At 47.6% G+C, this 14,848-nt stretch overlaps 1 protein-coding gene across 2 annotated transcripts; it reads right to left on the reverse strand.

Moving 5' to 3' along the window:
- Window positions 1–236: 236 nt before the first annotated feature.
- PSMD2 (proteasome 26S subunit, non-ATPase 2) lies at window positions 237–9,777 on the reverse strand. Of its 2 annotated transcripts, XM_036349852.1 has the most exons (22): window positions 9,612–9,777; window positions 9,267–9,363; window positions 9,118–9,174; window positions 8,577–8,741; window positions 7,525–7,646; window positions 7,120–7,344; window positions 6,664–6,822; window positions 6,383–6,527; window positions 6,164–6,224; window positions 5,770–5,916; window positions 5,497–5,603; window positions 5,175–5,302; window positions 4,871–4,958; window positions 4,011–4,173; window positions 3,784–3,885; window positions 3,457–3,602; window positions 3,113–3,196; window positions 2,726–2,894; window positions 2,538–2,632; window positions 2,218–2,344; window positions 727–845; window positions 395–577 (listed from the first exon to the last, which is right to left on the reverse strand). In XM_036349852.1, exons 1-22 carry the CDS (start codon window positions 9,641–9,643, stop codon window positions 395–397), a joined length of 2,721 nt encoding a protein of 906 aa, XP_036205745.1. In that variant the 5' UTR covers window positions 9,644–9,777. The 2 variants fall into 2 exon arrangements, with proteins under 2 accessions (XP_036205744.1, XP_036205745.1); XM_036349851.1 differs by lacking the exon at window positions 9,267–9,363 and having other exon boundaries at window positions 237–577; window positions 9,612–9,746.
- Window positions 9,778–14,848: the final 5,071 nt, after the last annotated feature.

Consider the following 14,848-nt stretch of genomic DNA (forward strand, 5'->3'; position numbering starts at 1 on the left):
GTATATACATCTCCTAGAAAGAAGGTCCATTACATTTATCAGCATCTCAAGGATTTGAAGATGAACCATTGTCTTAAGATGATTAGGAAAGAGAGAAGGAAAAAGGGTTTAGTTCTTTCCATTCAGGGCTGCTAGCCAAGGCTCAGAGTTGCTGCAAACAATACTGGCTCACATCTACTTCCCACCCCAATCTGGCCTCTGTCCACCATACCCCAGAAAACAGACAGAGAGGGACCTTGGGGATAAAGGTCTTTATTCAACAAAGTGATCTCATTCAGTAACAAAAGAACAGGAGGTATCAACTCCACCAAAGGTCTGGAGCAGTGTCCACCTCTGGCACAGGGAGCATGGCCCACTAACAGATCAGCTGCAGCTCAGAACCTTTGGTGGCCACTTAGAGGTCATAGTTGGGGTTCTTCCGAAGGATAACGAAACCTTCCAGAATGGGGGTAACAGGAAGATATTCCTCAGTGGCCAATTCTGCCCGTTCCCCGTGGGCCAACAACACTGGGGTTGTGTGTGTCTGGAATCCTGTGATAGCCTTAGGTTTGCCAGCCTGGCCCACCACATCCACTGCCTGTAGGGTGAGAAAATTGAGATGAAGTGACCCCACATAGCAATGCAGCAACAACCCAGAGCCCGTACCAGTTTCAGAGAAGCAGGTATATGTGCATTCTCCAAGTTATAGAATACAGTCTGAGCCCTCCTCTCCACTTAACCCCTCACCTGGCCCACACGGACAGACACTGGCAATGGTCGCAACTCCTCATCAAATGTAACCAGCATTCGGGGCTGCATGGCAGCCACCAGCCCATACAATACATAGTGAGATTTGCCTAGGATGACTGAGGGAAGAACACATGACAAACATAGTTAGAGACATTAGCACAAGCCTGATCTGAACCTAGGGACCCCACTCCAGCCCTGACTCTTTAACCCGTTATATAGCTGCACCCACATTCCTCTCCTCATATAACCTACTATAAACCAGAGATGCCCCCACCTTACTCTGCTCACAGCCCTCAAACTTGATAATCACTTTCCCCCAGGCACTCAGGAGCAGAAACTGCACTCAGTTCTCCTTTCTCAAAAGAAAATATCTTTGGGCCAGATCAAAAGTATGCTAGATATGCCCTAATCGGTGCTCAGTGGTTACAGCATTGGACCTTGGATGGAAGGGTTGCGGGTTTGATTCCCAGTCAAGGGCACGTACCTTGGTTGCAGGTTCCCCAGCCCCAGTAGGGGCGAATGTGGGAGACAACCAATCAATGTGGCTCTCTCAAACTGTTTTCCCCCCACCCCACCCCCACTCTCTCTGGAAATCAATGGAAAAAAATATCCTTGCCCTAACTGGTTTGGCTCAGTGGATAGAGTGTCGGCCTGCGGACTGAAGGGTCCCAAGTTCGATTCCGGTCAAGGGCATGTACCTTGGTTGCGGGCACATCACCAGTAGGAGGTATGCAGGAGGCAGCTGATCAATGTTTCTCTCTCATCAATGTTTCTAACTCTCTATCCCTCTCCCTTCCTCTCTGTGAAAAATCAATGAAATATATTTAAAAAAAAAAATCCTTGGGTGCCCAGCCGGCGTGGCTCAGTGGTTGAGCATTTTACCTATGAGCCAGGAGGTTACAATTCGATTCTCAGTCAGGGCACATGCCCGGGTTGTAGGCTCAGTCCCCAGTGGGGGCGTGCAGGAGGCAGCCAATCAATAATTCTCTCTCATTGTTGCCAAAACCGGTTTGGCTCAGTGGATAGAGCGTCGGCCTGAGGACTGAAGGGTCCCAGGTTCGATTCCGGTCAAGGGCATGTACCTGGGTTGCGGGCATATCCCCAGTAGGAGATGTGCAGGAGGCAGCTGATCGATGTTTCTCTCTCATCGATGTTTCTAACTCTCTATCCCTCTCCCTTCCTCTCTGTAAAAAATCAATAAAATATATTTAAAAAAAAAAAAAATTCTCTCTCATTGTTGAAGTTCCTCTCCCTCTCCCTTCTTCTCTAAAATCAATAAAAATATATACATTTTAAAAATCATTGAGTGAGGATTTAAAAAAAAAGTGTGGGAGATAAAAGTTTCATGAGGTCCATCACAGACCCTAAAAACTTTTAGAATGGTACAGAGCTAACTCAAAGCCTTGCTCATAAATATCAAGATGGCCCTGGTAGGGATGGAGACAGGGCACCAGGTGCCACCATATAAGATTCCTGACAGGAACTCACTGTTGCGGACATCCAGGAAAGAGACAAGCACAGTGAGCAGCCCAGCCACAGCCACTTGACTCATAAGCTGCCGGTCGCTGTGGTAGGGGCAGAGGGTGAGTGTGCCCTTCCCTAAATGCGTCAGGCCCTGAAAAATACAGAAAGTAGAGGTGAAGAGTCACATCTGAAAAGACAGCACCTAACTTAGCTACACAGAAATCCAACTCATTCACATCCTCCCTCCAGACTGAACTCAAGGTCCCCTTCATGTCACTACATGTCTCCCATCCCCAGAGATATGTCCCTTAGCAAACTCTAAGGAACACAATTCTATTCTTTACCTGTGCCAAGCGCACCATGAAGAGGTTGTTGGGGTCCTTGGCATGATACTGGGCTAACTGGCGCAGCATCGCAGCCAGACGGGCATTATTGGTACCTGGAAATGTCAAGCATCACAGAGTATTGAAAAAAAAAGGATCCTCAAACCTTCCCCCAAGCTGCTTATGATCTTTTTCTGACTGATACTCACCACTGCCCACCATGCCCATGGCAAAGATAGAGTTATAGGAAACTTCTGGGTCAGCATCATGAGAAAATTTGCTTAGAGTATCCAGGATGTTGAGTCGTGGATTTGAAACAGAAATTAAGGCCAGTGCTAAAGGCACAGCCCGTCGGAGTGTGGGCTCCCCATATCTCAGCTGGTAATAAAAGAAAATAACAAGAGCATCACAGAAAACAGTAAAAATAAGCTTTGTTACAGGAACAGACTAATAGGTAAAAGAGGCTTTAAACAAGTTTTATAGAAAGGGCACAGAAAAAACATTTCTCAACCATGAAAACCCATCAGGAAAGTTTCCTCTAGGGAACCCCAGGCATCAAAATCAGTATATTCTCATCCTCTCCATGCGATACTCACCAGGTGGCCAAAGGTTCGTAGTGCCATCTCCGCACCAATCTCCTCCCCCATAGCAATAAGGGCAATCCCCAGCACAGCCACTCCCTGCAATTGAAGAGGCAGCAGAACCCAGTAAGCTCAGGCAACAAAAAACTCACCTCTGAATGGAGTCCTGCCTGAAAAGAAAAAGCTGTCCTGTGGGGCACACGCTTCCCCCTCATGTATGAAACCCAGCCATGTGCTATGTCAATACACAGCCATACTCAGAGGGGTTCAAAAGCCAACCCAAACCAGCCCCGCCCTCCATCCTGCAAACTTCTCTTCCCTCAGAGCTCACTCAGAGAGGGCCTAGCTGCCCACAGCACCTGATGTGCTCCCATGTCAGCGGGAGCTTCCTTCTTGTCCTTGTCCTTCTTTTCCTTCTTGTCTTTGTCTTCCTCCTTTTCCTTGGAGTCAAAGTGTTCACTACAAATGTGGAGCAGTTGCTGCACCTTCAGTACATTCCCAGAGCCTGTAGCAGGATGGTAAGAGTGAGGAAGGGTAGAAATGAAGAGGTACCAAGGAAAAGCTTACTCCAAGAATAGGAGAAGCTAACCAATCTAATACAAATCCGAATGACTGAACCAGGAGAAACAATCTGGAAAAAGGTCCAGGAGAGAAATGGAGTCACTGGGAAGCACAAAGACACACACCTGCATAGGCACACACATCCACCAGTGTGTTGGCAAAGCTGCGGAATGGCTCTGACACAACCTCCAGCGCAGCCAGGATTGCTTCAATGGCTTCTCCCTTCCCTACAGGACAGATTCAAGGGGTCAGAAGACACTTGCTTCCATACACCACAGCCTGACACATAAACTGTCCCTGTTGTATCCATTTATTGTCAGCCTTTTGCCCAAATAGAGAGACATCCCCTCACCCAGGTGATTGAGGCCCAATCCAAGAGGAAGCCAACGAGCATAAGTGTCCTTGAGCTCAGTCTCTGACTTCTCCATGATGGTCTGAAGGATAGTGGAAGTGACATCTCCATTGCAGGATCCCACTGCTATCATTCCACAGGCTAGAGCTGTCACACCTGCCACCTAGAAACAGGAAAGTCAGTATTGCACATAAGTTGTTAAAATAGTTGTTTACCTATCTTGACTCCAGACAGCAAATCCCTACAATCTGCTGTAACCGCACTCGGTAAAAATTCCTTTCTGATGGTAGGTCAAAATAACAACAGTAGCAATAATTCACTGAATACTTGCTATGTCAGCCACTATGCCCCCTGCTTTGCATACTATTAACATTTAAGCACAACAATTCATGAAACAGTTCCTACTGTTGTTGTTCTTTTATTGGTGAGGAAAATGAAGCCAAAAGAGGTTAAGTTATGTGTCTAAGATCACATTGCTGATAAGCAGAGGTGGGAGGATTTGAACTGAGGTCTTTCTGACTAAAGCCTATGCTATACTTAGCCATCACTAAAACAACTCTGCACAAGTAAGAAAATTTAGGGTTGGCCAATAACTAAACCAGTGAGTGAGAATAACCCACCCAAACTGGGTTAAGTTACTAGCCACTCTAGTCTGGTACTTCTCATGGATTCCAAGGGCTGGAACTAGCAGCAACACCACTGGGACTTAGAATCCCAGTTCCAAGGGATTTCACTGAAAGTAATATAATTCCCCACTCTCCCAGCCCCAACTCCATTTCCTCTTTCACTATTTATTACAGAGAGTGGTAGGACTTGAGTATTTCCCCACCTCCCATAAATGACCAACAGTCTCTATTCACCTCCATACTGGACTTGGAATCTCCCATCACAGGCAGCAGCAGTGTTAGAACATCTTCACGATTTGAGCCAGCATAGGCCAAGCCTAGCCTGCAAAAGCCAGGGAGATGCAGTCCCCAACACACATCCAAGGAAGGAACAAAAAGAGGAATGGTCATTCATTCATCATTTCAACAGTCACAAAGAGCCAAGTACTCAACAGGCATAATGATAGTTCTTGGCAATACAAAGGTGAAAAGGGCCAATTCTCTTTTTCACAGAGATTTCGGGATGAGCACTACCAGAAAGAGAAGCAATAAGCCTTACCCAAAGATAGAGCCAAGTCTCATAGTGTTGCTGTTGTGGAGAACATAGTCTGAGAGCAGTGCCAGAGCAGGGTCACACTCATTCCGGACCGCAGAGTTCACAATGCCACAGGCCAGGAGGGCTCCGGACTGCAAAAATGCAAAGAGATTCTTCACTCAGGCTACTCTACCTTCCTTATCACAAAGACGCAATATAGGCCTCAGAGCAGCACCTGCCTAAACTGGCGTTAAAAACCAGATAACTTACCAGTGAAAGGGAGGCCCTGTGGGCCCTAGAACAGGGATGGGGGATGTCCCCATTAGTGGGCTATGCCCAGACCAACCTTGATGTAATCCTCAGAAGAATACAGGTACTTGTCAATCTGGGTGAGACCACCATCCACATCCCACAGCAGAATCATGCCAAGGGATGCAGCTGCACTCAACATTCCTATACCAAGAAAAAAATCTGTCTTAAAATGGTCCTACACTGAGAAAACTATTATAAAGAAGTCTCCCAGGAACTGCACTGGGGAACACTTGTCAGGTAACAGATGAACCTAGGAGGGCAAGTGTGACCAAAGCAACACAAAGATAAAGTAGAAACAGAATCATACCATGGTCCTTGTTCTTGTAAAGCCATTTGTTGCCATCATCTGTCAGCAGCTTATCCTGGCCAAAGGCTGCATTCACAAAGCCATTCACAAAAGAAGAGGCCAAGTTCATGCGGGCAGAGTCCACTTGAGAGCCACTGCCCCCAAACCCTGCACAGGAGGGAGAGGAAAGAAAGGCTGGTTTAGAGTGGGGCAAGAAAGAAACCTGGAAGCTTTCTTGGTTCTGAGCTGGCCACCTAGGATCCTCTATCTTTGCTCCCACCAGTGACCTGGAGGAAAGGTATGTGGGAATTCTGAGCTCTACAGGATAAATGTGTTTGGCCAACCTATCACTTCCAGTACAAGGGGCATAATTAATAATCCTCCAATCCCCACACACATGCAAATAGCTACTCACTATTGTTCTCCAGGTGGGTTTTATAGATGTCATCAGGCACCTTGGGCTCCATGATATCCAGCTGAAGAGAAGTCAGAGGGTCACAACTGCTCCCCCAGTCCTCCCTTAGCTGTCCCTTCTGATATCCCACTCAATGGAAATTCTAACCCAGGAGTCCAGTCAGTTACAGTCAGGTAGAATCACAACCAAGAAAGCTTTGATAGAAAAGGGCAGTCTCACCTCCCGAGCTAATGCCAAGAAGTTGCTATTGAGCTGCACATTGGACATGATCTCTGTCAGGTCCTCATACTCCTCCACATCTTCACTCAGCTCCAGAAACACCCCATGCCGGCCCAGCATGAATGCCATCTGCTTCTGTACGACCCTGTGGGAGAGAGCCATCACAACTGCTCAGCGCCTACCCACTAAGGACACAGAACAGCCCCTCAAGCTCTAACCAGAAACTACATGCTCCCACCCATGAGCTTATCTCTTCCTCTGCAGACTTCTTCCCTACATACACATCCTTGCAAGAGGTGAAGATGTCTTCTACCAGTTCCATGTCATTGAGCATCAATGCCAATCTGAGAGCTTCAGGGAAGCGACTGAACTTTCGGAACACACCCAAGGCACAGCGCAGTAGGGCAGAGTTCTCAGGCTCAGGCACATAATTCACACAGCTATAGAGGTAAAAATAAAGGAATCAGAAGTTTCAGACATACATATACCCCATTTACTTCACTTACCAAAAATAAATACTAAATACTATATATATGTTATTCAGGCACTATGCCAGAAGCTGGGACTACTAAGGAGACATGATGTTTCTGTCCTCAAGTAGTTTACAGACATCAATAAATTAACTACAGTTTGACACTACCTATGATGCAAATGCTCTGAGAAAACAGAGGAGGCACAGTTAAGAGAAAAGTGCTGGGACAGTAGGCCTGCCATCATTCCCTAACACACTTGCTCACCTGGTGAGATAGAGGCAGACCTTTGCATACGCATTCTCATCAATGTCCTTCTCCAGCATATCCACCTGCTCAATTTCCATGAGCAGGTCGCAGGCCTCATGCTCTGCGTTGTGGGCCATGTTGTATGGGACAATCTCCTTCACCAGGGTCAGCAGTGGCTCCCGCTGTGTTTTCTCCGCGTCATCCAGCTCCTGCCACTCCTTGGCCACTTCTCCTGCTAGATGCCTAATGGATAGACCCACACCATTAGGGGACACAGCTTCATAGGAAGCACTTCCCTGTGGGTCAAGGAATTCAGTGTCTGGGAAACTCAATACACTGGTACTCCAAGACAGATAACACTCTAGGACCGAACTCAGAATTACGTCTCAGAACCCCCTTCAGAGTCCCAAGAAAAGGTCTTACCTGACATACTCATGACCCCACGATGCCAATTCCTCCTGGGAGCCCACTAGCCGATATTTGAGGCACTCACGCTCCCCACTCATGGTCATCGCCAAAACAGAGATGATATCAGCAGCAAAACGCTTTAAAGAAACCAGTCTTTAAAGTTAAATCCAGGGTAAGGGGAGTATCACACTATGGAATCAAGATCACTTGTCACTATCCCCAAAATTAAGTATTAACTATGCACCAACCTCTAGAAATTTACACGTTAATTTCTAAGTTAAGCCTCACGGTAACTCCAGGGTTAGTACTGATATCTCCCTTTTATTTGTTTAATCCTCACCCAAGGATATGTTTTTATGGATATTTAGAGAGAGAGAAAAACGATGTGAAACATGGATCAGTGCCTCCCATACACACCCGACCGGGGATTAAACCCACACCCTTTGGTATGTGGAACCAACCAACGAAGCCACCCGACCAGGACCCTATTTCCCTTTTAAACAAACATGGCTGAAGGATGGTGATAAGGAAGGAGTGGAGAAAGATGGACTCAATTTTATTCTATTCACAATAATAAACTACTAAAAGGTTTTAAGCAGAAAAGACTCACAATCTAGAAAGACAACTATGACTGCTGTATGAAAGACAAACCGTGTAGGAAGTAAAAAATACAAAGAAGAAGGCCAGTTAGGAGGCTGCTGCAGTAATTCAGGTGAGAGCTGAAGACTTCCTAGTTTTGGGTTGTTACAACAAGCAAAGAAGTGACTGAACTAGGTAGGTGTTATTTTAAAGATAAAACAAATGAATGTACAGGGGATATAAGGAAAGGAAAAAGTTAAGGTTAAACAAGTAAAATAGGCCATGATAATAAAATCCCAATGTCCGACATAAATGACAGGAACAGTATCTTCTGAGAAGGCAATCCTTCTATCAGCACTTATGTGTTTTGACTATGATAGCTCAGGTCTCAGGTCTAGCAGGTTGCCTGTGACCTCCATGAGCACCATTGGCTCCTGTGAAAAGGAGTTCCTACACTAGGCCTCCACCAGCCTCTGAAACGGTTTTACCTTATTCTCCCCGGGGGCCATGTTCTCATAGATTTCCTTCAGCTTGCCATAGTGTGGGCGCAGGAACTTGAGAGGCTTGGGCACTGAGGTCATGGAAGTTGTAGAAGAACGAATCTGTCTCCGCAGTTCCTCCAGGGCTGGCCGGTACAAGGACGTGTCCTTCTCCTGATCAGGAGATGTGGGGGGCAGGCAAAAAAAAAAGAGGCACGTCCCTGAAGTCACAGTGCATGTGTTTAACGGCTCCCCTGGGAAAATCACTGCCTGTATTCCTCTGCGATTCCCCAACCACCTGCACACCGCCTGGCACAAAGACAAATGACCTGGGCGAGAAGTTCACGAATTGCTTCTCCCGGAGAGAAAGATACAAAATGCTTCAACTGTCTTTTGTTACATTCCTCCCTCACAACATCATCATAACACTGATCCTAACACGGTCCACCTTTCCCTAAGCCTCGCATCGTGTTGCCTCAGAATGGAGTAAAGCAAACAGGTGGGAAAGCTGCAAATACCCACCCGCTCATGTTACCATATCGTGACTCACCCCCAGCCGTTCCACGAGCATCTCCAGTTCATCCTGAAGCTGTTTGTCCTCCTCAGACTGGAGGGTTGGAGGAAGAAGCTCATCAAGAGAAGGAATCGCACACACATCCTCCCCGCCTTCCCCCTGGGGCAGGTGGCCAGTAAGCCTGCCTCTTCAGGAGAGATCAGGTGGGCGAGGAAAGGCCGCGGAAGGGGGAGCCCTGCTGGGCAGGCAGCTGGCTTCTGGACCAGTCCCGCTGGAATGCCGCTTTAAAACAGGGGATGACAATGATCCATCCACCTCGGACCACCTCACGAGGCGGTGATGAAGGCTAGTGAGGGCGGCGGGTGTAACAGCGCGGAATTGTGGATGCGGGGCAGAGAAGCAGGGTGCCCGGGGCCCGGGGGGTACCCATCCGCCCTCTCCCGGGGACGGCGGGGCCGTTGGGAGTCTAGCCCGAGGCCTACGGAGCCGCCGTGACTCAGCCCGCACCGGGTTCCGGAGCCACGCCTCACCAGCTCCTGCTCTTTGTCCTTGTCCCCGGCATCCTGCCGCTCCTTGCCGCCCGGCTTCTCCTCCGCGCCACCCGGGGTCGTCGATGGGGGCTGTTGGGGCTGTACCGATGTCTTGTCCCGGCCGCCCTCCTCCATCTCCACTGCCACTGCCGGCCAGCTGCGCGCGCACCCCGCTCGCTCCGCCCCGTTTCCCAGGGAGCCTCGCGCGTCGCTCAGGGTGCCCCGCCCTCCCGCTCCGGAGCCCGCCTGGGACCGGAAACGACGCCTCGGCCTGGGTCGGAAGCTGCAGGAAAACTACAGTTCCCAGATGCCCGCGCGGCACGGGCGCAAAGCTGGGACCGGGAGTTTCCTGAATGCCGCGAGACTGGGGTGTGGGATTCGGCCGTGCTCGCTGCGGAGGGAGGTGAGCCGGCTGTGCGCCTGGAGACCGCCCATCGCTTTCCTCTTGGCGCTGTGAATAGTAACCCACAGTGACACCCCAGTTGGCTGCCGTGGTGGGACAAACGGACGAAATTCTCGAAAGCCGGGACACTTGATTGCTGTGTGAAGTTTGTGTAATCTATGTGCAGCCTTACTCCACTGTGGAGTATTAACCCTATTACGTTCCCTCCCCGCTCCCCCAGTTGAAGGAGTGTGCTCTAATATTACCATGAGAATGTGGCTACCGTCTGAAATCCACCTGTGGAGCCAGGGGGAGTATTATGCCCCGGTGCTGTGTCGGGCTAAAAACGGAGCAAGGCAGCGTCTTTGCCCTCAGTGTGTCTTGGTCTTCCTCAGGTAGGACGGACACCGACATGACTGATTTTAAGTATCACCTACTGTCTCACAGCCTTTTGAGTTTGGTAGGGTTGTGTCCATTTTACAGAGGAAATCATATATGGTAAGGAGTCGAATTAGGATTGCTCAGTCTTCCAAGCTCCTGACTTGCAGGCAAACCTCAAAGTTTCTTCAGTTCGGGCTATGTGTATGTCTCTAGGGGAGAAAGGAGGAAGTAATTCTCCCCTTCATCTGGTGAGAACACTCACCATTTGGCCTGGAGTCATTGTATGGGTTCTGAAGCATAAAAGAACACAGAAAGTTTATTTAAAAAATCAAAAACAGCCCGGCTGGTGTGGTTCAGTGGTTGAGTGTCGACCTATGAACCAGGAGGTCACAGTTCAATTCCAGTCAGGGCACATGCCTGGGTTGGGGGGCTTGAATCTATGGACGAGAGGGGCCACATGCTGACCTGACAAGCTCAGGGGAGGCCTGCATGGCGGTCTTGCAAACTCAGAGACCTAAAGTAACCACAAAGGATGGTCTGAAATTAAACTTTAAAAACAGTTATGGTGGGCAGTTACGTCCTAGGCCAGTATCTTCACTGACAAGGTCAACCTTAACCTTAACTGAGCCTATCTGTCTTTTTGCATCTATGATAACATACCCTTGAAATGTCTGGGTAATTTGTAACTTCCCTTTTTCTGGAGCCCCTGGGGCACAACCAAATGTACTGGGTGCCAGGACAGATACCACCAATTCCTTCATTATCATGTTAATTGATCCTGCACCCACCTAAGTATGTGTCCATCATTTCACTTTTTATCCAATCCCAGGGGTTTCCCCTGCTTTGCTTTATCCCTCCTCCGTAATCTATCACCAATGAATTTCGTGTAACCCACCTATGTCCCTCCTTTGAATGCAAATGTATAAATACAAATGTAAACCCACCATTCTCCAAAGCATTATCTCAATTCGTTGAGGTTCTGCTTCCTGGCATATGTCGACAGTTTGGCTCAAATAAACTCACAAAAATTCTTTACAGGTTTCAATGGTTTTTATGTTAACAAATCCCAGTAGGGGGCGTGCAGGAGGCAGCTGACCAATGATTCCCTCTCTTCATTGATGTTTCTATCTCCCTCTCTGAAATCAATTTTAAAAAGTAAAAAAACAGGAGAAACTAAGATGGCGGCATAGGGAAACACCAAAATTGCTGCCTCCTACAACAACTTCAAAACACAATAAACAGACAAAACGGACATCATCCAGAACTTACAGGAAGGCTGGCGGAGTGGAAATTCTACAACTAGAAGGAAGGAGAAAAGCACATTGAGGGTCAGGAGCTGCGGAAGTAAAGTGCAAAGGTACAGAGGCTCGAGAGTGCGCGGAAAGGGCCGGTACCTGAGGACGTGGCTGTCTTTTTGAATCAGGAGGGAGTCACAAGCTCCCGACTGCTCTGAACTCCGGTTCTGGGAAGTCTCTGGGGATCCAGGACTCATACGGGGAGAAACTAGACTGTCTGGCAGCGGGCAGAACTCGGAACTCGAGGGCGGCTTTCCCTCAGAGGTGCTTGCAGCAATTAAATTATCAGGACACTGAGACGTGCGCGGCCCCTTAGGGTAGGGCTGAGAATCCACCATAGTTCCTTGCTCCGCCCTTTGATTCCCTGAGACCCTGCCCCACCTAGGCTGCGGCAGAGGCTTTTGCATATGAATGCCCTGGCCCTTTGCAACCTGAAAATTACCTAACAAACTGCAGCTGGGTCACAGACCCAGAACTTCCAAGAGAAGGCCCAAGGCCCCACAGCAGCTTGCATTGCTTCACAGCTGGGCCTCATCAGGGCACTTCCAAACTCCAAAAAAGGAAGGGGAATCTGCAGTTCTCTCCATAGCTCCTGCTGGGTAACCTCCAAGAGCCAGTGTACCCAGTGGTCAGAGGGGGACCATCCGGATTACAACTCCTCAGATCCATAAGGGACACACCCAGGGGGCAGACTCAGTGAGCACCAAAGCCCCACTGAAGCAAGTCTTGCCCCAGAAGGGTGTCTTCAGCACAGAAGTTCTCCCACTGCAGACACAGCCGATTCTCACTGCCAATTGGCCTGGAGGTCAATTCCTCCCAGTGATCCTACAACAATCAAGGCATAACTACAACAAGACTGTGCACAAAGCCCACAAGGGGGTGCAACAAGAGTGTCCACCTCAGGTAACTGGGGAGGCTGAGCCACTGGGCCCTACAGGACACCTAGCACACAAAACCACTCTATCAACACAGGGAAGCATAAAAAATGCGGAGACAAAGAAACAGGTCACAAATGACAGAAATGGAGGAAAGCAAATGACTGGATATAGAGTTCAAAACCACGTTTATAAGGTTTTTCAAGAATTTTATGGAAACCGCTGATAAATTTAGTGAGACCCTCAAGAAATCTAGTGAGACCCTCGAGGATATGAAAAACGACCAACTAGAAATTAAGCATACACTGACTGAAATAAAGAATAATATAAAGAGATCCAACAGCAGACAAGAGTATCCCAAGAATCAAGTCAAAGATTTGAAATACAAAGAAACAAAAAGTACCCAACTGAAAAAGAAAAAAGATTCCAAAAATATGAAGATAGTGTAAGGAGCCTCTGGGACAACTTCAAGCATACCAACATCAGAATTATAGGGATACCAGAAGAAGAGAGAGGGCAAGATATTGAAAACCTATTTAAAGAAATAATGACAGAAAACTTCCCCTACCTGGTGAAAGAAATAGACTTACAAGTCCAGGAAGCGCAGAGAACCCCAAACAAAAGGAACCCAAAGAGGACCACACCAAGACACATCATAATTAAAATGCCAAGAGCAAAAGACAAAGAGAGAATCTTAAAAGCAGCAAGAGAAAGAAAGTCAGTTACCTACAAGGGAGTACCCATACGACTGTCAGCTGATTTCTCAACAGAAACCATGCAGGCCAGAAGAGAGTGGCAAGAAATATTCAAAGTGACGAATAGCAAGAACCTACAACCAAGATTACTTTATCCAGCAAAGCTATCATTCAGAATAGAAGGTCAGATAAAGAGCTTCACAGATAAGAAAAAGCTAAAGGAGTTCATTACCACCAAACCAGCATTATATGAAATGCTGAAAGGTATTCTTTAAGAAGAGGAAGAAGAAAAAGGAACTCTTACCATTTGCCACAGCATGGATGGAACTGGAGAGCGGATAAATACCACATGATCTCACTCATTTGTGGAATATAATGAACAACATAAACTGATGAACAAGGACTGATCCAGAGACGGAGAGGCACTGATTGGACTGTCGGGCCTTGGAGGGAAGGTAGGGGAGGGTGGGGGTAAGGGGGAAAGATCAACCAAAGGACTTATATGCAAGCATATAGGCCTAACCAATGGACATGGACAACGGGGGGGGGGGTGAGGGCATGAGCGGGGGGGGGGGGGGGTAGGGGGTAACGTGGGGATAAGGACACATATGTAATATCTTAATCAATAAAAAATATATTAAAAAAAAACCAAAAAACAACACTAGCACCGTGTGGTTAGCACTGAATGAATGTTGGCTAAATATTTGTATAAATATAGGTGTAACAGTCTGAAGCCCATTTTAAAACCTGTTGCTTTTTTCCCACTCAGTGCTAGGATTCTGGGGATGACTCCTGACAGACATTGAGTAGACTATAGCTGTTCTGCCTATACTGTCTCTGACTTCAAGATGTCCATATATGGTCCTGCTTTCTTCAGTCATCCGTAAAGGTATTTCTCCTAAATCTCTCATTTATCCATGACTTCCTTGTATCAGAGCACAGATTTTGTCTTTGATACCAATTATATCCCATCTTCGAGGAGATGGGGTGATGTGGCATAAGACACAGGCTGTTAACAGATGACTCCAGATGAAGAGTATGTTAATGTCTGTTGTATACTATGTTTCAGCTTTTTGGTAGGTTTGAAATGTTTCAAAATAAAAAGTTGGGGGTGGGAAGAACAGAAGCTTCCAAGAGCAGCAGGCCTGGCGTTTAAAACCAAATTCTGCCCTTCACTAGTTGTGACCATTGGACAAGTTTTCTAACCTCTCTCAGCCTGGTTTCTGCCTCTGTGAGTACCTCCCTCATAAGTTGTTATGAGAATGAAATAAGACAATGTATATAAAGTGCTTGTCTAGGTACCTGACAACTGGAAAGCAGGCAGTAGTCATTCTCCACCTACCTAGAATCTGCAGGACTGCGGTAAATGGAAGTTATTTCAAGGCCCTATGATAACATTGACATTCCGCCTCAACTTCATTTCAGTCAGATTGCCCTCCCAGAAGCACTCCTTCCTACCATTTGGCCAAACTCCCAGCCTTGTGGCCAAATTGCTCTCCAAACAGGGCCAGCCCATCACCTGTCTTCCTACCGCCTTCCTTCAAATTGCATCCACCAGCCTTCCGTGCTGCCCCCAAACTCATGGCCTGAGATATAGAGCTATGCATCT

This window comes from Myotis myotis, unplaced genomic scaffold (genome assembly GCF_014108235.1).
Source record: "Myotis myotis isolate mMyoMyo1 unplaced genomic scaffold, mMyoMyo1.p scaffold_m19_p_2, whole genome shotgun sequence".
Lineage (NCBI taxonomy): Eukaryota > Metazoa > Chordata > Mammalia > Chiroptera > Vespertilionidae > Myotis > Myotis myotis.

What these genes read in the sequence shown, in the direction of transcription:
- PSMD2 (XM_036349851.1), bottom strand. Translation starts at nt 9,746, where the DNA reads ATGGAGGAGGGCGGCCGGGACAAGACATCGGTACAGCCCCAACAGCCC. An exon ending in ATTGGGCCTCAATCACCTGG is followed by an intron (nt 3,886 to 4,010) that starts GTGAGGGGATGT and finishes TCTGTCCTGTAG; the next exon opens with GGAAGGGAGAAGCCATTGAA. An exon ending in TACGAACCTTTGGCCACCTG is followed by an intron (nt 2,895 to 3,112) that starts GTGAGTATCGCA and finishes TTTTATTACCAG; the next exon opens with CTGAGATATGGGGAGCCCAC.